We start from the raw sequence: 25,888 nt of genomic DNA, 5'->3' as shown, positions 1-25,888 counted from the left end.
AAACTAGTTTTTGAAATGGATAGTTTGCGTCGTTCTTCATCGTGCAAACTTTCTGCGTCTAAGGTCATATGTATTCGATATGATTTTCGGTACGCGGCGAATACTGATCGTCTTACCTGTTTCAACGCGTTTTTAATGCATTTGAACCTGAACCGTACGCGTTTGATCAACTGCTAAATAAACTCGTACAGTGAAAAATAAAAAATTGTATCCATTATGAATTAAATAATCATGTAAAATTATTTAATCATAATAATACAATAATTAATATTAATACACTAATTAATTAATATAATCATAATACAACGAAACATTAAGTCTTTAATCTACTTCCATCACAATTCTCTATCCTATCATTCCCCAATGGAACGTATTACAGCACTTTCGTATTTCATCACTTTCTCGTGATGTTCATTGAGCAGTAATAGTAAATGTTTCCAACAATCAATATCACTGATAAAGAGCTGATAAGAGCTATTTTCTCAACAGTTTGCAACGGTATTAAATCCTGTGGTGTTGCTCGTAATTTTCATGTTGCCAATTTTAAAATGGTCCATTTTTAAAAACGGACTTCGAAAGGGAACACTTGCGGCAATATCTTGACTTTCTTCAAATTTTTCAATTTTGCCCTGCTATGGTAGCATTGCATTTGTTTAAAACAATCTCAGAATAAATGGTGAAAACAATTTTTATCAAATACCTTTATTGTTTCGACATAAGTACCCAAAAACTCATTTTTATCGTTTTATCATTTTAACTCGTTTGTAACATCAACAATTTTTAAGATTTCAAAAATTGCTTTGAGATACGTTTAAATATCACTGAAGACTGAAACGTATCCAAATTTGAACAAAATCTGAAATAGTAATTCAAAAAGTGCCCGATTTTGCGTAGAATGACCTAAAAATGGTTTCATTAGTAGATCTAAATGTATCTCATGAGCGTTGTGCATTAAAAAGAATGGTGTTTCGGTTTGATGAAGGGCCGTCATACGAAACCAAAACAGAGTGGGCGAATTTACGTGAATAAATTTGACGGGATCATATACATAGCTGCAGATGGGACGCAACTGCTCCACGTATCTCGAGAATGCCAATTTGATTTCGCTATGAACGCCGGAAACGGAGTCGGAAGCTCGTAAAGTATACAATAAACGTCCCCAACGATCCTTACTTGTTGGTACGGAAACCGGACTGCCGGAACTACTATCCTCCATTGCAGAGGGAGCAGAAGATGAATCTACTTAAGGAACCAGCAATGAATTATCTTGCATTGTTGTGTAACATGACGAGAACTGTTCTACCAATTTCCTATTGCACGTTACGTCTTCGTGCGATATCTTTACGAATTCATTGTTATGGATTTGAACATAGTTATGTTGTGTATCTTTGTTTCTGCTACCGCATGTTTTATTCAGTGACCGCAGTATTTCTTTATATTTAAATTATATGCTTTGATAATACTTAATGACATAATTAGATGCACAAAATTCATTTTCACATTAACAAAAACTAGCTGTGTCAATGTGATCTATAATAAGTTATTATTAATAACCATACATCAAAACTTTTACTCTAAAAGACGTTAAATCTTAATTGTTAATGTTCATGGATTAGGTGAACTTCGACTTAATGGCGAAGTAATAATGTAAACAGTATTTCCATACCAGTATATACAGTGCATTCCAGCAAACAATCCATTCGAACGACTGGATCGACAGTCTACTTTTCAATCCTGTGTTTACCTCGACCATGAAGAAAACAGTGTTCAAGCGTTACTGGAATCGTCCAGACCAGTGCTGTTCAGCAAGCCTTGTGGTGGGCAATGAGCACACGCCCGCCGATGCTCGCGGGCATAGGCGAGGGCAAAGTTACGGGCAAATGACCTTGAATTAAAATGGAGTAGGAAAAAAGACTGTCATTTGTCTGACTTTTTTTAGCAATTAGAAGCATGGGTTTTCTAAATGACGTGTAGAAAAAATTTTCAAAAAATTGCAATTAGTATGTTGGTACATGAAAAGATAAGAAACGCATTTTTTAAAACTTTTTTAATAATGCGTTTTCTAGATCTATGTTGGTTATACACATGTTGAAAATTTCATCGTAATCGGTTGACATAGAAAAAAAAAAAACGATACCCACCGAAAAATCTGTGAATTTTAAGCAGGAACTGGCCAAAAGATGTAAAAAAAACTACGATTTTCACTACTTTTTAACCACTTGTTAAGAAATACTTTGAATACCTCGTGCCAATGTGTTACAAGTACTCTTTATTGACGAGGCTATAGTAAATGTTGAATATGATTTCCTTGTGTATGAATGCACATTTCGGCTCTGCTAGTTACAGTTTCAGTAGCTTTTGCTTGTGTTTTCCGTGATACTCAAGCTTGCGTTATTTTGCTTCTCAAGTCGTTTTTACATCTCTGGGCGGAGCGCGGTGTATCGTAAACGATATTTGTAAGAAATATTACGTGCGAAATGTTCAAAACATTTCGTTCATTTCTGAGCTTGTGTGATCTTAAAGGTCATAATGTCGTATACGAATGAATTCGTTTTGGCATACGCTTCCATATGGTCTAAAAAAATACATAGCATTACAGTTAAAAAATTGAAAGTCACCTTCATTTCTAAAAGAATAATGCAGATAAAAAAATCACAGATTCCATTACATTGCTAGCAAAAAACAGTATAACTGTTTCCTTTTTCAATTCTTTCTAATGTTTCCTATTTGCAAGAAAAACGCTGACTAGAGTTAGCGTGAACACCCTGTATATATATTTTTTCAGATATTTATATGGATTTGAGTTCACTTCTGTTCAATAGACATGTTTAACTCTGTACTAATGTTAAACTACCTTTCATTTTAATATATCTACACTTCGAGATCGAGAGATCTCGATCGCCAATCCAAAACAACTATTTTTTTCATTAACGCAAACTGAAATATGAAACTCTCACCAGCGATTGTTGTTGCGAATTTATTTATTCGATTAAGCATATCGCTCATTACAGTTTTACAACGCGAACGTCGAGGAGATTTTATTGATTGTCGATCTGACTTTAGAAAATGAAAAAAGGTGCACGCACACAATTATTTTTAGAAATTTTCAGAATATAAATAGTTTGTTCGAAAGAGAAGTTATTAAAACAAAAAAAAAAGAAGGGGGCTGTGAACCAAAAAAGGATGGAAACTGTCATATCAGAAATAAAGCAATATCTCCATCGTAATATCAATTTATGGCGGATTCATTATCGAAGAATTTTTATCGTCACAAGCTCATATATGGTACTTACAATACATATAAGATATTATAGGTATGGCATAGTTTTTTATTTTAATGTGGTAAATGTACTATTGAAATTACACTCATATATTCTGTTGCAACCAATATAATATACAAATAGATGTCGATCATGGCAAGTTTCATTGTTTTAAGCTCAACTTTCAGAAAAAAGTACTATTGAATTATCAAACATAATCTTGTCCCAATCTTTGCAGATGTATGGTACAATATGAATAAATTACTATTGTTGGCATAAACAAATAATATTATCATTTAATCTTAAGTATTGTATGTACCTATGTTTGTATTAAGATTTATATACATAAGTGTTTATGTCATATAGGAAGTATTAATGATATTTATAAAAGAGTTTGTTTATAAAGAATTAATATATTATTAATGAAATTCTATTTCATTACCAAGACAGATCTAAACGTATTCGATTTTCTAGTAGATATTTAAAACTGCAGAAAATAAATCAACAATAAATCGCACTAAAGAATAAACAATACTAATATTGCTTCATTTAATATTCTTACACGACTGAACGTGGATTTTTTGAATTTCCTGCTAGTCATTGTTTGATAAAGTTTTAAATTTATTAATTGTATTATGACCAACTTATAGAGAAGGTATGTAGATATTTTATGAATATTCTATAATACCAATGTAAAATGAATCTTATTAAATCGCAAAAAACAGTGTTTTTTAGAAAAACCTAGAATTGTGGTCTCTCTCAGGTTAATTTGCATAGGACGTTCCGGACAAACCGTTTTCCTCTTCATAAACAAACGTTGATTCAACGTATTTGTTGAAGAAAAAATCACTCCATTTCTCCAATTCCGTAACATGTGCGTTTTTAACTCTTGAAATGTTTGGCATACAAATATTCTGAATTAAATTTATTGAATTCAGTTACATAACTTAGTTACCCCCATTTGGTCTTCTGAGATTGATTAATATAAAGCCAATATGCATATGCATATTTTAAATTCAAGATATTAATTATTCTTTAATATTTGTATTGAGTGTTTCGGCTTTGATTTAATGATGTGTAAAAGAAATAAACTCTGCTTAGAATCTCTCTAGAATTTTTTAAATTGTATGTGAAGATGCAAAGTCGTCCCAAAATTAATTTGTTTATCATTCATTGTCTTCTTTCGGTAAACGAAAGGAACTTTAAAACATGTGATTGGAAAACGAAATATTTGAATTTTCCAGATTTATCGATTATTGTTAATACAAGTATATGCGATGTAATTTTGCATGAAGAGTTCTGATATTTAAAATTTTAAATAGAGTAGAGTTCTCATATTCGAATAGTCTTTTACTCGAACATAATATTTAGCAACAAGAGTATCTTCATCTGTTTCATATATTATAATATTATTACCGTGAAGTGTAAATTTGATTATTTGATAGAGGAAATTCAAATCATATCAATGTATGTAGTGTGAAACCGAAAGTGTTGAGAGTAGCAATTGCAACTAAGCGAAAACGTACAAATTTAACTACGGAATCAAAATATGAAATAATTAAAAGGGTTGAAAGTGCAGCAAACTCAGTAAAAATGATGTTTAAAAGCTAAAACCACAAATATTATGTTACTGATGAAGGAAGTGATAGATCATCTGAAAATAAAAAATTAAAAATATTGCATAATGACGAATGCTTGGTTCAACATTAAAAATTGAATATTTGAAGGAGCGTGATCAACATTTTTATGGAATGAAATTGAAGATATTTAAGGAATAAAGAAGATCATTGGAAGTTCAATAATGTGGAAAATTCTGTTGTTACGATAAATAGAATATTAGAATGTAATAATTGTAATGAGACTGTAATTGAACGACTTCTTAGCAACAAAGAATTCGCTAGTATACATATATTGGAGTAGCAAACAAAAGTAACAATGAAGTTTTGTATCTTCTCATGCTAAATTAACTAGAGATATCTGACAAACAGATTCGATGATTTAGAGCAGGCCTGGGCAACTTGCGGCTCGTGAGCCACAGACGACTCCTCTTCTTACTCCTGCCCCCCCCCCACTAAACTCCTGTGGAGTAAAAATGCACACGCATATATTCGCAGTCACGCGGTCACGCGGTCACGCGGTCACGCGAGGCAAAGCGTGAAATAGTTGATAGAAATCAAAGTAGCGAAAACTATCTTTGTGTCTTAATTTATAATAGTTATGTGCATGTTCTATCATTCGTTAGTAGACTAAAGACACGCACAACACAGTATTAAAGTTTTAACAATTATAATTTACAGAACATTTGTGAAAACTTTTCATCTTAACGAAGCAAAAAATAACAAGGAGAAAAAGTATTTGATACTTGTAGTAAAGTTTTCGGCAAATCTGCAAAGTTTAAAAGAATAGGAATCTTGTGGTTACTTATAATGATAATAATTATATAATTTGGTCCATCCTACATGATTTCTTAAATGCACCAAATAAAAAATTCATTTATCGTACGATCCTCTGGTGGATAAGATATCGATTCAATAAATATCATATGTTATTCAATTGATCGAAGTATCGATTATGAATTATTTGATTCACATAATTCCTCATGATTTGATAGTGGACTTCGATCGTTGCACGTTTACGCTGCCAGATTTAACTTAATCGCATTTAATTAAAGTGCGTCCCGCGGCATCGCCGATAATTCGATGAGTCGACAGAAAATGTTTTCACGTTCCAATTATTGGATCCTATCGAAGTTCTGCTTACGAACACATATCCACACACACACACATATATGGCACTGTGTGCTCGGAATAATCTACAAATTTACAGAAGAATCTAATCTCTGCCAAGTAGGTAATTTCTCGCAGGTTCCTTCAAAGTATTGAATTCATGCCATTTCATTCCTTGATATGATATTAAGCTTGTACTAGATTAACATTCTAAATAACTTGCATATAGGATTTGACTGCAGCAGAAATTACCGAAATGTATTTATGCATCATTCCACAAACATTAATATGATAAACCGTATTGTTGATAAACCAAATGAATTAAGAAAATACGATAAGTATTTAACCTATTCGATATTATTGGTTCAAGGTTACAGAAAAAATGCTAACAGTATAATTTAAGACCTTAAACAAGTTAAGGACTGTATAAATTACATTTGTTGATATGCATAAAAAAGGCACTACACTATACTATACTTATGTATTGAAAGGCACTTCATAGCCAACAAATTAAATAACTGGAAAAGTTGTTCAGAATTCAAGTTGTTCACAAGGTCATTGAAATCGATGAGGAATCCCCTATTGTAAATAATTGCCTAAAATACTATTTTAAGTAACTACTATTTAAAAAACTTTTTCTAACAATTATGACATTTCAGATTTAAAAGTGCACGTATGATTTCAAATAAAATAGACTATTTACTATTGTTGAGCACCGTCTCGATTGTCGGATCCTTGTTACGTTGTCCTCGAGGTAGCTTTGTTATCAGGATACTGACTTAAAGCCAAGTTGAGGTAATGTTTGTATGGAATAATTCGATAGACCGAGTTGCGTTGTTTGAAGTGTTTTACAGTATATAATTCTAATGTACAGAAATTCGGTTTGTTTTTCATTCTGACTGGCTACGTTGGAATGGTTTGATCTACTCATGTATTAATTGTCGGACTAAGTTTCTCGCCAATCAGCGATCGTTGTATTGACTACGGTAGCTATTTATTACGGTCCTATTGGGTTTTTCCCAGTAATGGTGCCTTGATAATTGCTGCGTCGCGTCGGGTAGTTAATTATGCACGCTGTTTCAGATAGTTTGTTGACAAGTATTTTAAGGCTACGGGCTTCAACCACTATTTACTATTTACTATTGGAAATAGTATTTTACCCAGCTTTGCCTACAATGCCGAATCATTGGAGCCGTATACACAGGAGAAATATATCGTCCTATACTATTATCGAAACGATAGCCTAATTCAGGCCTGTCCAACAATTCTTCGTCGCGGGCCACACGTCCAATCTGTCGTTCCCCCAAAAGTTCTTTCTTATGTTATACGATATACGATAGGAATAGGTCCGCGATAGAAACAAATGCCATGCGCTTATGGCGATACGACCGTGTCAAATAGTAGGGCAACGTCACTACCCACCTTACCGGAATTAAGAAGTGGGAGAACGGGACAAATGTGGCCCGCGGGCCGCAGCCAAAGTGGTCGGAAAATGCTACAATGTGGCCAAAATGCCAAAAATAAATTTTCCCGTAGGCGTATGGCTCTTGCCTTACTGGGTACTCAGGTAATGACTATATGGGAAAACCACGGTAAAAACGTTTTACTGTTTACGTTTCACTGTTTTTGTGCAGTGAACTACGGTGTCAAAAAGAAAGGGTGAAGCTTATAATTTCAAGAAAATTGAATTTTTTCTGTGTACAATGGATGCTGTTCCTGGAAGTAAGTACTATGCATAATAATAATATTAAACTTATATCAATTAGTGTTTATAATGTATAAAGACCAAGATAAAGTTTGATTCACAGATTTTAAAGGTATATACTAAAAGTTGTACATTCCACAATATTCTCCACAAATTTTTGGTTAGACTTGTAGTTAATACTTTTGTCTTATATTATTTTGAAAAAGTAGCTGCCACTACGTACCACTTTGGTCGTGCGATCAATTTTTCTGACGCAGGGGTAGCATGGTACTAGTTACAAGCATGTTTTCTTGAGAAATTTAGAAGAAATAATAAAATTTGTTCAATAAGCATTGTATGATTTTGTTAATAAACTTATTATTAGTTTCAACATATTTTTCTATTCTTTATCCTTCATTTAATATAATTTTTTAACCATTATTTTAAGATTCATTTTGTTAGTTATAATAGCATCCCTTAGTTTTAATTTAACAAAAACATTTTCATGTATAACCTCCATTGCATATAAACCACACAAAACTAACTTTACGAAACATTTAATCAAATTTCGGTAAATCATTTTATTACCAAAATTTTAACTTGAAAATTTAAAAAGAATTAATTAAAAATTGAAATCGTTTTGTTTTTTGAAATTTTCAGTTCAGATTCGTAATCATAGTTATCGAAAACATTCTATTACCAAATATTTATGGAAATCAAATCATTTTTTCACATACCCGTCGGCCATATTGAATCCGCCATTTTGTTTTTTGTAAATCATTTTGCTGTTTCAAAGGTGTTCAAAATGACGTCTTTGACAACATGTCAAGGTCAAATTCATTGCAGCTGGATCAACTAAACGTAATATTTACCATTTCTGAATAGGAGGGAATGCATGGAGACAATAACAAAGTATGCACATTATCGAGCTATCATTGTAAAAGCAGACAACAATAAGAATTTGATTTCTAAGTAATATTTGTCGCACATCTTTACACGTTCATTTTGTACTTATTGTATATATGTCTGCCAACAATAGAAGTTGTAAAATTAATTTGGCTTGTTAAATCTTTTTTAATTTCTTGTTTTAGATGTGACTTTTATAAACACAGAGGAAAGAAACACTGCAGGATTCCACTATCCATACAACAAGAAGGGTAGGTATACCGGGACTAGAAGAATTAAAGGAATAAAGCAAAGGGGGAGCGTGCAGTTGTGAAAGGGCATACACGAGGTTTCATTTCCGAGAAGGGCTGTAAAGATTGCTCGCGTGCAACCCTCTATACGGCGTTCTCGCAAACTCGCGACCATATTGCTCCATAATAATAAGGTTAATGCCTTGCAAATTAAGTAGAAGCGAAAGGTCTTTTGCGTGGCTTTACGTTCGTTTAACTACTGAAGCTTGATCTTTCCTGACGATGCACGATTATTACAATAAGGAATTATGACGATACTCGTTTAACCAAACTAGATTCAGACCTGCGACAGTATGGATAAATAACTTCATTAAAGAAACATGCGAGGCACATTTCTTTAATTGTTACCAATGTTTACTACGAGTAGTCTTCTTTGTAGTCACACATAAGTCGTCATAGCAAACGAATTCTATTACCCATATACAGTGTATCCCACGAACTATGTCCATTTGAATATCTTGGTTATTGCAAACAATACGAGAAAATGTTACTTACAGAAGTTGTAGGGTTTAAGAAACTACATAATATAGGATAAATGATATTCTTGCAAGTGGAGGCGTAGAGAAGATATAGAGGTCATCTTTGTTTTTTTTTTTTTATAATGGAATGTCCAATTTTTTATGCTTGCTATTTATACCATATTATGTAGTTTCTTAAACTCTACGACTTCTGTAAGTAACATTTTCTCGTATTGTTTGAAATAACCAAGATATTCAAGTGGACAGAGTTCGTGGGACAAAATACCTTCGTTATTGTAAACAATACTCGAAAATGTTTCAAATAAAAGTTATAGAATTTGTACCAATTAATAATATGATTGATAATAGTGAATTTAATATCATTAAAATCAAGCAAACTATACAGATTTTATATTAACCCTTAGCACTCGTATGGCGACTGTACGGCGCCACTAAAAATTCCTGTAATTATCCAAAATATTTTTTAATAAATTACTAAACATTTCAGTACTATAGGAGTAAATTGCACCATTTTCGTATGTATAGCATGAAAAAATATATATAGAAGGGAAATATTGTAGGACGGGAGAAATGTTTCGTTTTAGAGTTAAAATGGCTTCGAGTGCAAAGGGTTAATATAGTATATAAGTATAATATATAAATTATAAAATGATATATTGAATAATAAATCTTGTTAAATTCATAATTAACGCTTTCAAAAACAAATTTAATGTTATAACTTTTATATGTCTCGAATCAGGTCAACTCTGATTATTAATTCGAATTCTGCACGTCAAAATCTATAAAATCACATGTTTGTACTAATTTCAGCTCAACAATGACTTCAAAAATAGTTGTCCGCGTTTTTCGCGTTTCAACCCACTGTGTGTCGGTGCCTCGATGGTAAATGACGGTTGACTGTCGGTCAACTGTCGGTGATTGGACGAATAATATTTATACTACTATCTGTGTCGAAACGGTGCTGTTACGGATATGTTACGTGTCTGCGATGGTAGTATAAATCGGTCTTAATTCGCGTTCGGTGACAGTAAATTTGACTTTCGCACACAGCAAGTAAAAGGTCAATGAAATTAATGTAAAGTCTTTAAGTGTACCCACGTAAAAACACGTAAAAAATGTTACACTAAGAACGTTTTAAGAAAATGTGTTTGTACAAGAATAATCATCCACACATGCTCGCGTCTGTATGCAACACTGATTCAAAACAGGTGATGCGGTCAATGTCTGATCGATAAAACAAATGTCGATTTACGGCAAACTCTCGTCCAATCATCGCGTGCTGCTAATACATTGTGTGCCTTATTTTAACGAACTTCTCGTTTCTTTCTCATTCTGACTGTCGCCGCCAAATATCTCATGTGCCAGATAGAGCGAATAAAATTTTTCAGTTACATATTATTTTTGTTTTACTTTAATTATCAATAGTTTTATTAGTTTTAGCTAAAAGTAACATTCCTTCTCATTTTTTGTAACATTTTATTTTCTGTGTGCAAAAGTCAAAACGTGCATCAAACGCGAACTGGTAGTGCACGATCGATTTGTGACGTACATACGCAACGTACACCTCTGTTGATCGGGTTGCCGCATTTTAGGCGGATTTTTAATTGTTAATAAATAAAAAATGAAGCTGAAATCGTAATTCTTTTATTCTTCATTTTGGTCTTATTTTGTCATGGAGAACCACCCCCTAAATTTTCTTCCACCTGTAATCGAACACCCTATATATATAAATGTTATCCAAAAAATGTTATTCTTTTTTTCGACTTACTTTTGCGTACAGAATTACTTCGCAATCGATTGTCCACGGTATGCAGGACACCCGTATACATATACCCTATTGAATATTGAATAATTCTTTATACTTTAGTATTTTTTCAGGAATGTACTAACAAATTACGACATAAATATCTGCCAATTTCTATGAAAACAACAGTTTGAATAAGGTAAAACTATAAATTTCAATAGCGGGAACAGTGTTGCTTGAATGATACGTAAAAGTATGTGTATCTGTATTTTGTGTCATCAGTTTTTACTAATATAAGCCAGTTTAATTAATACAATTTATTTATGAGTACATAAACTATTTTTATGAAGAGATTAATGTTTTATCGGCTTAAGAAATTGGGTAACATTCTTGGATATCGTTGAGTGCAATATTTTCAACATTTTTCAACATTTTTCAATAGTGTCAGACAGTAGTGACCCAATACAGTAAGATCCCGCTTAATGCTGCTCCGCTTAACGCTGTTTCAGTATTACGCGGTAGTATTTGGATTCCCCGAAATCGAACATGGTATTGGTACTTGTCATATATGTGTGCAAATGAAGCTGACTGCTTGCAGAACGAAACAGGAAAACGACTTTAGATGACTTCGTCACAAAAAAACAAAAAATATCAAATCAGGAAGAACCTTTCTCGTCACAATCATGACATCTTTACTCGAACCTTTTTTGATTTTCATGAATGTTTTATAAAAATGAATATTAGCAGGGGTATTACTGTACTTGATCGTTTACAATGGATTCTGCATAAGATGTAGCATTTATTTAACCTCATTTGTCAGCACAATCCAAAAGACGCGAATTTTAATTACATTTTAGCAAATTTACAAAATGTAATAAACAGAAAAGTTTTAAAAATGATTGCTATCGATATGAATCAGGAAATATTAACGATAAAATTACGGGATTGGTGTTTCTTCTGTACAACTTCTAATACAGCTCTTAGAAGAAAGTAAATGAGGGAATTAATGGAAAAAGTACAGCTAATATATACATTGTTATAAATTAATTGAACACCAAAGTAACTATTATTTATCGTATCTGAAAAGTAAATGTACTTAATTCGTTGGATTATACATATATTGGGTTGTCCGGAAAGTTCGTGCCGATTTTTAAGGGTAACTCAAACGTAGTACATTTAAATTTCGATATACATTTATTGAATTATTATAAGTGCCATTTTGTTCCATAATTTTTCTCCATCTTTCATGCAACTTGCGCTTTTCGGCGAAAACTTTTAAATATGATATTTTATGTCGATCAAAGAGTTAAAGTTTTTGTCATTATAGGAATTTTGTATTGACCTAAAGGGATGAAAATCTGAGGGTGTAATGTCTGTTTAATAGGATAAATGGGGTAGCACATCCCAACCAAGCTCCAACAGCTTTTGGAAGAAAAAAGCATCAAATGCCTATAATTCACTCTGTTTCCTTCTATATTTAAGAGCGTATAAAACTAACAAAAATTTATGTATCCTAATCAAACTTTTTTCTAAAAATACCTAAAAGATCACTTTTTTAGACTATGTACACATAACATTTGTTTTCAATCATTCTGACACATTCAGACCTATCCTAATGCCACCTACAGAAAAACGGCACGACTTTCCGGACGACCCAATACATTTTAGAAACTATGAACAACATTTTTTACAATACCTGGTTTTCATAATTGAAAGCTGTTCATCTATATATTTTAGATTAAAAGTAACGTGTATCACTAAAACTTTCAATATAATTTTTTGTGTATTTTTACAATAAACCAAATTTTTTTACATAACATAAACAATTCCTACATAACAGTGAACGATCATCTTTTAATTCACAATTTATTAGATTTATACAAATATTCATAGTCTGCTTTCTACTGATATAATACATACATATGTACATATATGTATATTTCCGTTTGTGTTTCGTTTTACAATTTTTTAAATAATTTTAATTTCCATAATATGTTTTAGTAAGATTTCAAAGATGTTGCTATTGTATTTTATTTTAATAAAATTTGTATTTTTCAGCAAAATCTACTTAAATTTTATATTAAATAAATTATTATTTTATGAGAAAAAATAAACTGTTCACCAGCTTCGTGTTTAAGTTCATCATTATTATGAATACATATATAAACTAACTATAGGCGCTTTGTTCAATTGACTCATATCATTTGCCTAAGACTAAAATGGGAGTTGAATCAGGATCAGATTCTCACAGGTTGTCATGGTTGATTAAAATACTGCGAATTACATCCGCATATCAGTATCCAACGCTAACACGACGTAATCGATGTTACAAGAGCTATTACGAATGTTATCGATAACTGTATAGTATGGTATTCTCCCCTTCCCGTTCAACCATTGATCTAATCCTAATTCTACGAATGATCAGACAGACAATTGTTAGTTTTGCCAGTGTAATCTGTTATGAATTCACGATAAAAACTCATTAAAATATGTTTATGATAGTGCTACTGATTAGTTGTGTATCTACACCTATTAAACAATATTTTACTATAAATGTTAACTGAGGGATAATTGACCGCGCAATTGATGTGTGCGAATAGTTCGTGGTTATGTGTGTGTATGAGTTATTGGCGCACTTTATGACAGTTTTATATAATAAAGTTTTAAAAGTAAACGAAGTACGTGATTATTTACATTGACAACAATAAAAACAATCCATTTAAAAGCATATTTACTGAAATCTTTAATATATGTTATCACTTAGAATTAATAGCCAAATTTATTTATATTTTTATTATTGATTGGTGTCATGAACTCATCATAATCCGTTTCTATGATAATCAAATATTAAATTGAGTAGGTTGAAGGGAGGATAGAAAAGTAGGAAAGATTGCTTTTGTTATTCTAACACATAGACACAATTAAACACAAGTTTCAACAAAAATTTGAATAATGTCTATAATATTTTAAAAACAATAACTGTAACAAAATTTTATGAAATACAATATTAAGTTCAAATAGTATTCTGCGCCCTTATAACCCCCAGGGGTTCTGATATATCTTTTACAATATCAGCTAAATGGACGGTCAGCTAATTCGAAAAGATCCGGTTCTACTCACCGACAACTTCCAGGTAACCAGTTTGACTCTTCATTGGATCCGTATTAATCTGACACATATACCATCCCCTGTCAGATTCCCTTACTTCTCGTATGTGAAGAAACCAGGTACGATGATCGCTGTGAGAGACGGATATTCGATGGTTCTTCGTAATAACATGAGTAGATATTGTCAGTATTGTTTGTGTGTCTACGCGCAGCCATGCCACCTAGAACATATTTAATGTATCCTATTACACACATATAACAGTATTGTGGAAAAGTAATTATGCTGTAATGGCGAGCTATGAGCTTGCAGTAGTATAAAAAAGTAGTAAGAAATGCTCTAATTCTGAAGTAATAATTTTTCCAAAACAACTTATTAGTTTTTGAAACGGGGACTTGATTGTTAGAAGCGACTACGTCAAAAATATATGTATCAAATTATGTACTTGATGTTCCGCAAGTTTAAAAATTTTATTTCATTCAAAATGACTGTTTGTTCCATATCTTTTGGGGTTCTGTTTTATTTCTCACTCGGAAAAGTCGATTTTTCGCCGTATAAACTTGTTAATATTTTTATTTTCAGTGTCGAATAAAAATTGATTAAAAATAAAATAAATTGATAAAAATTGTTACAATTTAAACATACGTCATAGATTGTAAACATTCTTAGAATACAGTAATTCTGAAAGTAGATTTTCATTATAATAATTTTCATAATAATTATGTTCAACGATTGTTACACAAACGAAAGTATTTAAATAATGAAAATGTTTCTTACTCTGGAATTATCAGAGCAGCCTTGCTCTTCTAGAAAGAGCCTCGGTTACGTCGGTAAATCGGTCTAACCACGTGGAAAAAGGGGAAAATGGGGAAAAAGGAGAAACGGTGGAAAGGAAGTAAGAGTAAACTTTCTCTTTCCTAGCTACACTTTGGCACTGGTCGACGAAGAAAAGAGAAAGGAATGAGGGTGGGGACGGGGTAGAAATCTAAAAGGCCCACGTATGTTGGCATAAAAGCGTAGCTGTTGGCTTGAAGTAAATCAAGCTGTTAAGAAAATGTGATCCGTTTGCAAAAAGAAACCTGAAAGTAGCAAGAACTATTCACACGGGGACCGCATTGAGGTTGTTCCGTCTGCCGATGCTGAATCGTCCGCGTACGTCTGTATTTCCGGCTCGCTTTTGTGTCGCGGATACTATGTAGCATGCGATCGCGTATTTTCCACGCTCATATGCACAAACGCTTCGGTATTGGTGGTAGCAATATTTTCGTTCGCGGCCCGTATATTTACGTTCAAAGGCGAAGGATAATGGAATTGCCATTTCGGTAGGCAAACATTTGTTCCAGTTATCTGTTAACCTATAATTTCTAGAATGCCGTGTCTGTGACTGCAGCTTGTACAACGCGAACCAATCTTTAGTGGCGTAACGAAAGATAATTTCTTACATTAAAATTTTTTTTTCCAAGAACCAAACGTATTCAAATTTATTAATAGTATGAATTTCATTGGTAATTATATACATTAGCGATTCCATAACGAATTTGATGTCTTTGAATTATGTTGTCAAGGTCATCACTCTGAATAATCTTTTCCTATACATGTTAACGCCACTCGATCTCAGTTTTTTAGATATTCGCAAACAAGTACGGACAACCACTACAGCTGATTCTGCCTTCTTTAATTGACCAAACAGGTGTCTCAGGGCGAAGTCTCTCCCCCTGCACCCCCAACCCAACAAACCTAACTCAGATTTAACCTTAAAATGACGGAGTTGGCATGTAGTAAAGTAATGTAGTGGAAACCCCGTTTATAGATTGTTACCCCACGGAGGGTTAGGTGTGTACAGCTTTTAAATGAATTTTGGTTATGTGTGAGTTTAATTTCTTGGGAGGAAGAGGAAGTAGAGAGTGATGGAGCCTCTCCCCCACCCTGAAAGACAAATTTGGTCAATGGAAAAAAACGGAATTCACTGAATATCTAAATAACTAAGGCTGAGCGTCGATAACATGTATAAGGAAAAGTTTTTCAGAATGATGACCTTAACAACACATTTCAAGGTCATTGAAATCCACGAGGAATCGCTGAAGTAAATAATTGCCGATTTAACTTAATTCGAATAGGAAACTCGGTCATTCCCCATAACAAAAAACGTCACTATATATACCAATTTATATACCTAGGACACAGTTTGCTAAAAAATATTTGACACATTTTTTTATCTGCAATGATCCCAGTCTTGGGGCTGAAAACACTCCTCATAGTTAGGGATAAAAAAATATATGATATTTAACAATGTATAATATTTGTCAACTTTATGTGAAGAAAAGTGTTCAAACTTGTAATATTAACCTTTGCAATGTTTCGAACTATAATAGTGTGTTATATGCTGTAATATGTATAATATGTGCCTATTATCTAATATGTGTATCTACGATGTTTCCCAAATTCTTGATCGAGTGCATCCACGGCTTACCTGCGATGCCGGTGCGTACCAAATATGGAAAAAACGTACAACTTGTTGGTTATCATTCTCTTGGCTTGCATATCTTATAGAAGATAGCGAAAATATTCATAGATTGTCAGAACTGAGGCATCTTCAGACGACAGTATGTGAATTTAAGTAAAACGGGCACAACGAATAAACCAACTAACGCACAAAGTTTACAATCATGAACAGAATATGGTTCACAGCTACGAATGAACCGCCGCACCGTACAGGACTTTATGGCTAATAATGTCGGTAACGTTCCGTAGCCGTAAAACATAATTATATGTTTCAATCAAGATGTTTATGATGTTGATTGAAATGATTTGCATATTTATTGAAATGAACACAAGTGTATAGAAGTAGAAACAGTAATAATTGTTACGGCAGCACATTAACACATTTGTGGGGGACGTGTGAAGGGGGTGATTTTACATAAGAAAATAAGTCGAAATTATAGATTAAAACTTTTTCATCCGAAGCTCTGTTTTCGAGAAAATCGAGTTTGAAAATGCAGCGAATACGCATGTTATTCTGACGCGTCTGATCATGACCAACCAATTCTACTTCCTGCATACACTAAAGCACGCTAACCCGACAATTCTTTAAAAGCCAAGGGTGGTCACGTGACTTTTTCAGAGTCAGCAGGTCGGTAACTGCTGTATAATTTCCGTTCACAGCCTTCAGACACAGACTTAAGTCTTAAATCTGTGACTAAACTTGTCATATTTTTTGCTCTGTATTATGGATATTATAAATTCTGATGCCAGAAACGTACTTCAAGTTTTTGGCTTTATTTCGCAAAGAATCAAGTTAAAATATAGCTCAATTTGTAGCTGGAGATATTTTCTAGCGCGCGCTACTCTCGATTTAATCCAGAAAACTCATCCAATGGCACAAAAATGCTTGGATTCTACGGCATGCACTTCGTCAATTTTTAGCCTACTTTTAACGCTTATATTACCAAATATCTGCATAATCTCGTCAGCTCATAACCAGCGCGCGCTAGATTGAACCTTCCTCTTTCGAATGAGCCCTTTCCCAGCGAAAAATATTCTCATATAAGAACGAAAAGTTGAGGTACGTGAAACCATTTTTCGCCTATTTTTGTCGGTAACGTGGTCACTCTACCTTGTCGTGAATTTACGGAGTCTTGGCCCTTAAACTCGATTTTCTCGAAAACAAAGCCTCAAACGAAAAAAATTTATTCCGTATTTTCTACTTATTTTCTCGTATAGAATCGCCCCCTCCATGGTTGTACCAGAATACTGGAACACCCTTTATAGAACCTCATTAAATTCGTCTTGGCAGCCGCTCGAACGAGTGAAATAATATGAGTGATATTTAGAAATACTCCAATACTTTGGCTTCCAAATCGCTTCCATTACCTCACCACTATTTGCACTGTAAAATATTGTGCATTTATATAAAATAATTTTTGTAAGAACACTTTTCTGTAGCACCCTACATATGTGATCACGCTGTTTATTTTTGCGGGCCTCGGATGGAAGGACGGAACATTAGGCGACTCCGGGATTTTACAGGCGTTGTGGCCAGCCTACGCGCGGCCGCGCGGGGCATAGTTCACCCAGGATAAAACGTGGGCTCGGAGGCTTCGACTTCGTAAAGAAATTGAGACCGATTTCTGAAGCTCGAAGATGTTCATTAGCAAATTCGTCGGACTGCCGGCTAACAGGCAGACAGCTAACAAGTCGAGCGAAACGCGTTGTTACAAAATATGTAAAAATACTTTTTCCATCTTTTCGGTGCACGTACTCCACAATCGCCACGATTTTTTCAAGGGTTTCCGATAATTGAGGAAAAAAAGGTTCGAACAAAAGATTAACAGTATTCAGATGTTTACAAATTTCAATACATAAAACTTCGGAAAAAAATTTTTTTTTATAAAAAGTGAGGATCAATTTAATTTCTTAACTGTTAAGATATATTTTTGATTTCATAATGTTATAGCTGATGTTAAGACGAATTGAATGACCTACTACATTATGGCATTGAGCCTGTACATAACGCTTAAATAATTTTTTCCGGCTTATCGGGCCAAATACCCCACTGTGCGACGGGAGGGCCCCTGACCGTACTTGTCTCCCAATTTCCCTAACGATCGCGTTCCCACGACCGGGAATGTCCGGAGGCATTCCAGAACTTTTCGTTTCTCGCCGGGGAGATTTCCGGTGGTCAGGCGATGGAGGTGTCCCCAAGTTGCGGCAGGAGAGGATGTTATATTCGTAGGGTTATGAATGTGACACTGTGTTAGAATGATTGTGTAGAATAACTGTGGACGCGACATCGTGGCGCCAACGTGTTTGGGTCCGGCGTGAAAGGGAGTCTGTTTGGGCCAAAGTGTGAAAGAAGAGTGTTTGGATCTCGGTGATAGGAGTGAAGTGTTCAGGGGCGCCAAGCGCAGGGCGTATGTGACTGATTGGGTTTTCCGAATGGATGTGAGACTGATAGAGAGAGAATGAGAGTGCGAGAGAGGAAGAATGAAAGTGGGTCTTAGATAAAAGGGACGAATGCGAGGAATGGTGTGTCAGAAGAGCGACAGTCAGAAGAGCAAGAGTTATGAGCGAGTGCGTTGACGAAGTATCGAGTATCGAGTTGTTAAGAGGGAATAAAGTTCCTTTAAAATATTCCTACATAATGGAGAAAAGGCATCTGGGCCCCCTTTTTTTTCGTGAGGGTAATGCATTACGTTTACCCCTCCCAAGAGGACCGGGGGTATGTGGGACTCCCAGGCGGTGTACGCAGTGCCGGGTATACCTACTAAACCCCACGGTGGCCTCCCTGAGCTAATTGGGAGGTGGTCGGGATCTCGGAATCCTGACGACCCCATCCCGGGGTGAGAGAAGCTCCCCCCATGACATCTGGGTCCCCTGGGCTAGAGCTACGGTCCTGAAACTTTTCGTCGCGCGATTGAGCGCGACGCACGAAATGCGTTATTACCTCGCTTCTTATTTTCTTCTAACGTCGTGCGGTCTGGTCCTTCGTAATTAAATGCTAGAGATTCCTCTTTAGCTATGGAGGAACCGTGGTAATTTTGCCACGTCACAGTGTGTTGTATATTTAATTCCACCATGATAACATTTATATATCGTTTTGATTTGACCGTATGATAACCGTTTGATTTCATCATGGACTAAATACCGTTTACCAGGTACACTGTATTTAATCACACTATAGTCGGGATCAAATAAACTATGTCGTTTCGTCGGGTCTGCCGAGCGACAGTTCTAGTAGACGTGCTATATTCTTTGTTTTAGTGTGCCGACCACAGAAAAGGATAGCGATTGAAAAAGACAGAGGGACTGAGGTTGACCCTCTGCTTCTCTTTCTTTTCGTATGTATGTCGTGTTTGGTATCCTTTTAATTAGAAAAAAGAGACGAATATAATGGTAAAAGTTTCATAAAAAAAGATAAAAAATTAGAATAGTTTCAATCTTTTGCTTTGCTTGCACTAGTGCAAGTCTCACCGATATTCGACCCCTCGCTGGCTCGGTTGTCAAGCGTGTTTACCTTTACCGCTTGACTGGTTCCAAGGGGACCAGACACCTTTGCGACAGTTACAGAGATAATACTATACTATAGATTTGAAGTTAGTAGTTGTAACCTACTCATCGAATAGAAAGTATGCGCGTGACTCAATTGTGCCAGCATGTGTGCTTGATTCGCATTTCTTCCGAGTCTCTTCTCGTGAGACGCTGAAAATATGTACATATTTACATGCACGTCTCAGAAGTTGCTCCTGATTCGAGTATTTAGAAACGCAGAGAATACCTATCAATTTAACATCACATTTTAATTACACGTTCCAAATCAATTTATTGGATCACATTATTAGAAGATTATCTTGCGCTTAACCGTTTCGTTCAAAACAATTATACAATATCGAGTGTAAATATTTGTAAATATATCGTAAACAAACTAAATTAGCTGTATCTTATTAATTTAATCACAGAGTTCAATAGATTTTCAGAATTTTAATATTGGAATACCAGTGGTGTCTTTAAGAGTGTAAAAACGCACGGTATCTTGAATATCATACAAAAACATGTATACAGGGTGTCCCAAAAATGTTGTACTTCTTTGAGAAGAGAGAGAGAGAAAGAGAGAGAGAGAGAGAGGGGGGGGGTCTGGTTTATTTCAACCGTACCTTTGGCTTCCATGATTCTTTAAATACCTATGAATAATTGTATACTTTCACAGGAATATATGTTTATATTCAATAATGATAGCATAATTTACTGACTCGGATCGTGGCCACTGATGGACTTTCTAATTGTCAGATAATGTAATGGTTTTTAAGAATTCCTCTTCTTCTGTTATTTTTCTAGGGGTTGTTTATTGCATTGACTTTGCATTGAATGTGTTAACAGAATATGTATACATGCTATACAGGGTGGGTCGTCACATTTTGCCATCTAGATTTACGTCATTATTATTATGCATAGCAAACAATGTTTCAGATAAAGTTGAATGGTTTTGAGAGGGGCACATTCTGATGGTACATTTTTTTTTGTAGGTGGACGTATAAGGACATATGAAGGTCATTAATGTTTTTTAAAATGGAATCATATATTTTTTATTGTATCAGCTGATGTTCCTTTATATTTTTTACAAAAAAGTATTAATCTATGTGTAAAAAAATCATTAGTTTAGGAGATATTTTAATTGTAATGTCTCTTTACAGAAAAGGTTCAATGTGGCGACCATTTGCATCAGAACGCTTTCTGAATCGAGAAGTTAATGACTCACTAACATTGCGTAGTGTATCTGATGTTATTTTGTTACACTCATTGATGATACGATCCCTCATATTGGCCATTGTAGTCGGAGACTCAGCGTACACTTTATTTTTTAAGTAGCCCCACAAGAAAAAGTCGAGGGGCGTTAGATCTGGTGATCTTGCCGGAAAATGAATGGGGCCACCTCGCCCTATCCAACGATTTGGGAACATTCGATTTAATGTATCCCTTGCTATTCTTGAATAATGAGCAGGGAAACCATCCTGTTGAATCCACATTATTTGTCGTGTATGTAATGGTAAATCATCTAAAAATGTCCATAGAGTCAGAAGTCTAAATTTCACAATAAGTAGGAGAGTAAGAATTATCAACACAGAAAATGTAAATATTTACATTGATAATTCTTGCTCTCCTACTACATTATCACATTGAATTCATAATATTGACCAGAAAGTCGAGATTTCCTAACAAATTAGAATTAAAATATCTCCTAAACTAATAATTTTTTTACACAAATAGATTAATACTTTTTTGTAAAAAATATGAAGGAGCATCAACTGATGCAATAAAAAATATATGATTCCATTTAAAAAAACATTAATGACCTTCATATGTCCTTTATACGTCCACCTACAAAAAAAATGTACCATCAGAATGTGCCACTCTCAAAACCATTCAACTTCATCTGAAACATTGTTTGCTATGCATAATAATAATGACATAAATCTAGATGGCAAAATGTGGCGACCCACCCTGTATATATTGGAACAAATATCTTTGTTGATTTTAAAAATACATTAAATATCTTAAGGACAAAGTTGAATGGTTCAATAGGGCTCACACGATGCCATAAAAATATTTGGTTTTGTGTTACTTTGTTGAGGGATCTCAAGGACTCCTTCATTCTTTTAAACGGGGCCGCCTCTTTTTAAACATCCACGATGATAATTCCTTTCAACAGAAATACAGTGACTATAACTACTCAAGGTCATTCAAGGTTACAGACAGAAGAACATCCGTATCATTTTGTTGAAATTCGTATTGTGGACAATATTGAGCATACTACAGGAACAGGCATGCTAAAAATGAGTAATAACATGAAAAATGAATTTTTACCAGTTTTTAATACAAAACTTTTAAGATGTGCTGTCTTTTTGTCCCAAAGTGTATATAGTATATACTATAAATTTTTCTCAATAAGATGATAATTTATTACGAACGTTTAAATACGTTCAAACAATTAGTAAAACGAGAAGATACTATAAATAAATCAATCGCTTCGGACATTTTCCATATTATTTTAAAAACTAAATCTATACAAGAAAATCTAATTACACCGTGCGATGAAGCGAGCCTTTGAGCTGCAGAAGCCGTGAACACAAGTTGGAAATCATGTTTCGTTTTCAATATAAAAACGAAATAGTTTGACAAATTGAATGACGCCGGCCTGGATACGAAACGTTTACAGTTTACACGGTGCGGAGGTCGTTTCTTGTTCTGTTCACTATAGCTCAATAGAACTTCCGAATGTCAAGAATCATTGCCGGTGCCGCTCATTTTTTCAAACTATTTCGTTTCATTATTGAGAACGGAATATAATATTTAATTTTTCTTGACGACTTTTGTAAATCGTGAAGTCGACTTCATCGTGTGGCATAATTACATTCCTTCTACATTTTTCATACTTGAAATTAATTTGAAAATATTCTCAGAAATTTACACATTTAAGGTGTCTGAATATATCGATGTGTTCATAATGTATTACTAGATTACATTATCTTATTAAAAAAACTTTACTGACTAATATTATATAAGACTCGCCAGCATAAATATTACTGTTAAAGAGATATTTTCAAAATTGAAAATAATCTATGTATTATTTAAAACAGATTTTTTTTTGAACAAACGAACTACAAACCAAAAATAGGATACTTTACAGATACAGTGGCGAACAAAAGGAAGTTTAGAACTGAAATTTTTGTGTATGAGGATTAATAACTTTAGTACTAGACAATTTCTCAAATGTTGATACCATTAATCTAATTTAGGGTATCCTTACCACACTATACCACATCAAACTTCTTTTGTTTATTCGTCTGCTTTCACATGTAGCGTTAACAATCAATGTTGTTCGACACGTGCAGCGTACAAAAGTAAAGTTAAAGTCTTTTGCAGTGTAATAATATTAACAACTCGGTACATATGATACACACTTGTTGATATTTCGCTTCTTGTATGTGAGTATACCGATTTTAACTAACATCTGTATCCTTAACAACACATACGAAATTCGGGTCGTTTATTTTTCAGCAAAATATCGATCCCTAGCACGCTCCAAAGGTGGCACCGAATTTAAACAAAAAATTTAAAACCAGATCTCAATCCCATTCGAAATCTCTGGACAATTTTAGATGAGCATATTCTTTTAAGTGCTCGTACTAATAATGAAAGCATCGTTTTGGAAACACTTAAAAAAACTTCAAACAAAATCTATTCGATATCAATGTTATGTTTTTCTTTTAAAATGAAATAGAATTGTATTCTATTCTAAGCAATTTTGGAGCATTAAAGTAAATGTAGATATACAATAAATATAAATTTTCTTCTTTCTTCCGTGAAATTATTACAGAAAAGGAAGTTCTAATTATGGTTGTCATAAGTATAATCGTACGGCAAGAGGTTAATTGCAATTCCACCAAACAGGCTATAAGTTGTATTCCGTACCTAATACATAGATAACAACGGAGGTCCAACGATGTAATAAAGCTAACAAAATGTTTGAATACCAAAATTATAATCACAAAATTGTAGAATTAAACTTACTTTTGTCCACCCAGTTTCTTTACTACTTTGTGATTATTTAGAAAAGGATCCTCCTTACCGATTTTGATAACCTTAAAATATGTTGTCAGGGTCATGATTCTGAACAACTTTTCCCTATACATACATGTTACCGACGCTCGGTCCTAGTTTTTTGGACATTTGCATAAAACTGTTAATACCATTACAGCGAATTCCACAATTTTAAACGAATTTTGGTTAGCTCTGGGCTAGGCTTGAGGTAGGGCGGGTGTAGGTAGAGGGGCTTCGTCACACCTCACCGTAAAACACGTGTTCCGTCAATTAACACTAAACCTACCAACAATTCTTCTATACCTATTCCTACCGTGCGCGGTTAAAATGACCGGTCCTTAAAAAAGTTATTGTTAATATAATTAAACGTAGATAATACTCAATTTGTTGCTGAATGAATTAGTAGATGAACAACTTCCATAAAATGAAGATACAAATTTATTTTTATATAATTTCAATTATATAAAAAATACTGAGATGTTCCCTCCTCGATTTACAAAATTGTACTGTGTCATCCACCTTTGCGGTTTGGATGTATTTGCCATGACATGTGCGTAACTTGATAGCGTCTCTGTTCAAGGTTGTAAATCTTGGGCCCGGTTGGATCGCGGACGCGTCACTCCCGATACCGCCGATATTTACTGTCCGCCAAATTAATATTGAACAGCCGTTTCAATATTCGAATGATTGGATTGATTAGGAAGCGGGTTACATCCCAGACCTGCTAGAGGATTCGTCAATAAGGCTGATCTAGCAGACCCTGCCTTATATGCGTCAGTTCTCCTCTCGTGTGATTCGTTGTGTGTGTACGATTGTGAGAGCGTTTCGCGTCGGATCTTGACTGACTGAGATCCGTTTGCGAGTAGACTCAGAACTGAATGTATCACGGTTTGAGTAAAACTCGAGAGTGATGTCGATTTTCAGTTCTTCCGTCTCGTGAGGCTCCTCTATGTATTGAGAGGGCGGTCCTCATGAAAGAGGAAGTGCATTGATTGGTTCTACTGAATGCTGCATTACCCAATCAGCGCATCCTTGAATGATTGTCAGCCTGTCTAGGTGAGCTAAGTGGGTCTTACCCTGGAGAGCGTAAGCTGATACCGGTCTCTCAACAAGGCTGACTCTCGACACTTCAGAACAGTGCCTTTTGGTTGGGTGATCCTTCGTAAGGACTTAATTTATGACGTCTCGTAACCATAGGAAGTGAAAACAAACGAAAGGCAGGCTGTGACTTGAATGGTCGCCACATGTTGCACCGTGCCTAATCGTTGAAGGTGATCACTTAGTCACGAGCGTATCATAAATAATCGTCCGAAGGCAAACCCCACTTGAACCGTTCCTTGCGACGGAACAGTCTCATTCAATAAGGCGGCTCATTTATTTTGAGTTGGCCATGCTACATTGAGAATAGGCTTTCTTTTATACTGATTCTTTAGGTTTAGAAGAGCTATTAAAATAGAAGAGCTATTTAAGTACCATATTATCTCGTGCGGTCAAATTGACCGGTCGCGGTTGGTAGGACAGGTTACAAATATTTCTTGGAAAAAAAAAATAAAACGAGATATACAGTGGCTCACGAAAGTATTCGAACGCTTACGTTTA

General features: G+C 34.4%; 1 protein-coding gene across 1 annotated transcript in view; it reads right to left on the bottom strand.

Moving 5' to 3' along the window:
- The window catches only part of LOC143358837 (neurotrimin), a 144,004-nt gene that overhangs the window by 57,698 nt on the left and 60,418 nt on the right, over positions 1-25,888 (bottom strand). Inside the window, exon 3 of the mRNA XM_076796312.1 lies at positions 14,210-14,417. Within this exon, the coding sequence (XP_076652427.1) occupies positions 14,210-14,417 (208 nt within the window). The remainder of the gene's footprint in view (positions 1-14,209; positions 14,418-25,888) is intronic.

Source organism: Halictus rubicundus, chromosome 11 (assembly GCF_050948215.1).
Source record: "Halictus rubicundus isolate RS-2024b chromosome 11, iyHalRubi1_principal, whole genome shotgun sequence".
NCBI classification, from domain to species: domain Eukaryota; kingdom Metazoa; phylum Arthropoda; class Insecta; order Hymenoptera; family Halictidae; genus Halictus; species Halictus rubicundus.
Note: the sequence above shows the minus strand (reverse complement) of the source record. Positions and strands in the feature narration are given on the sequence as shown.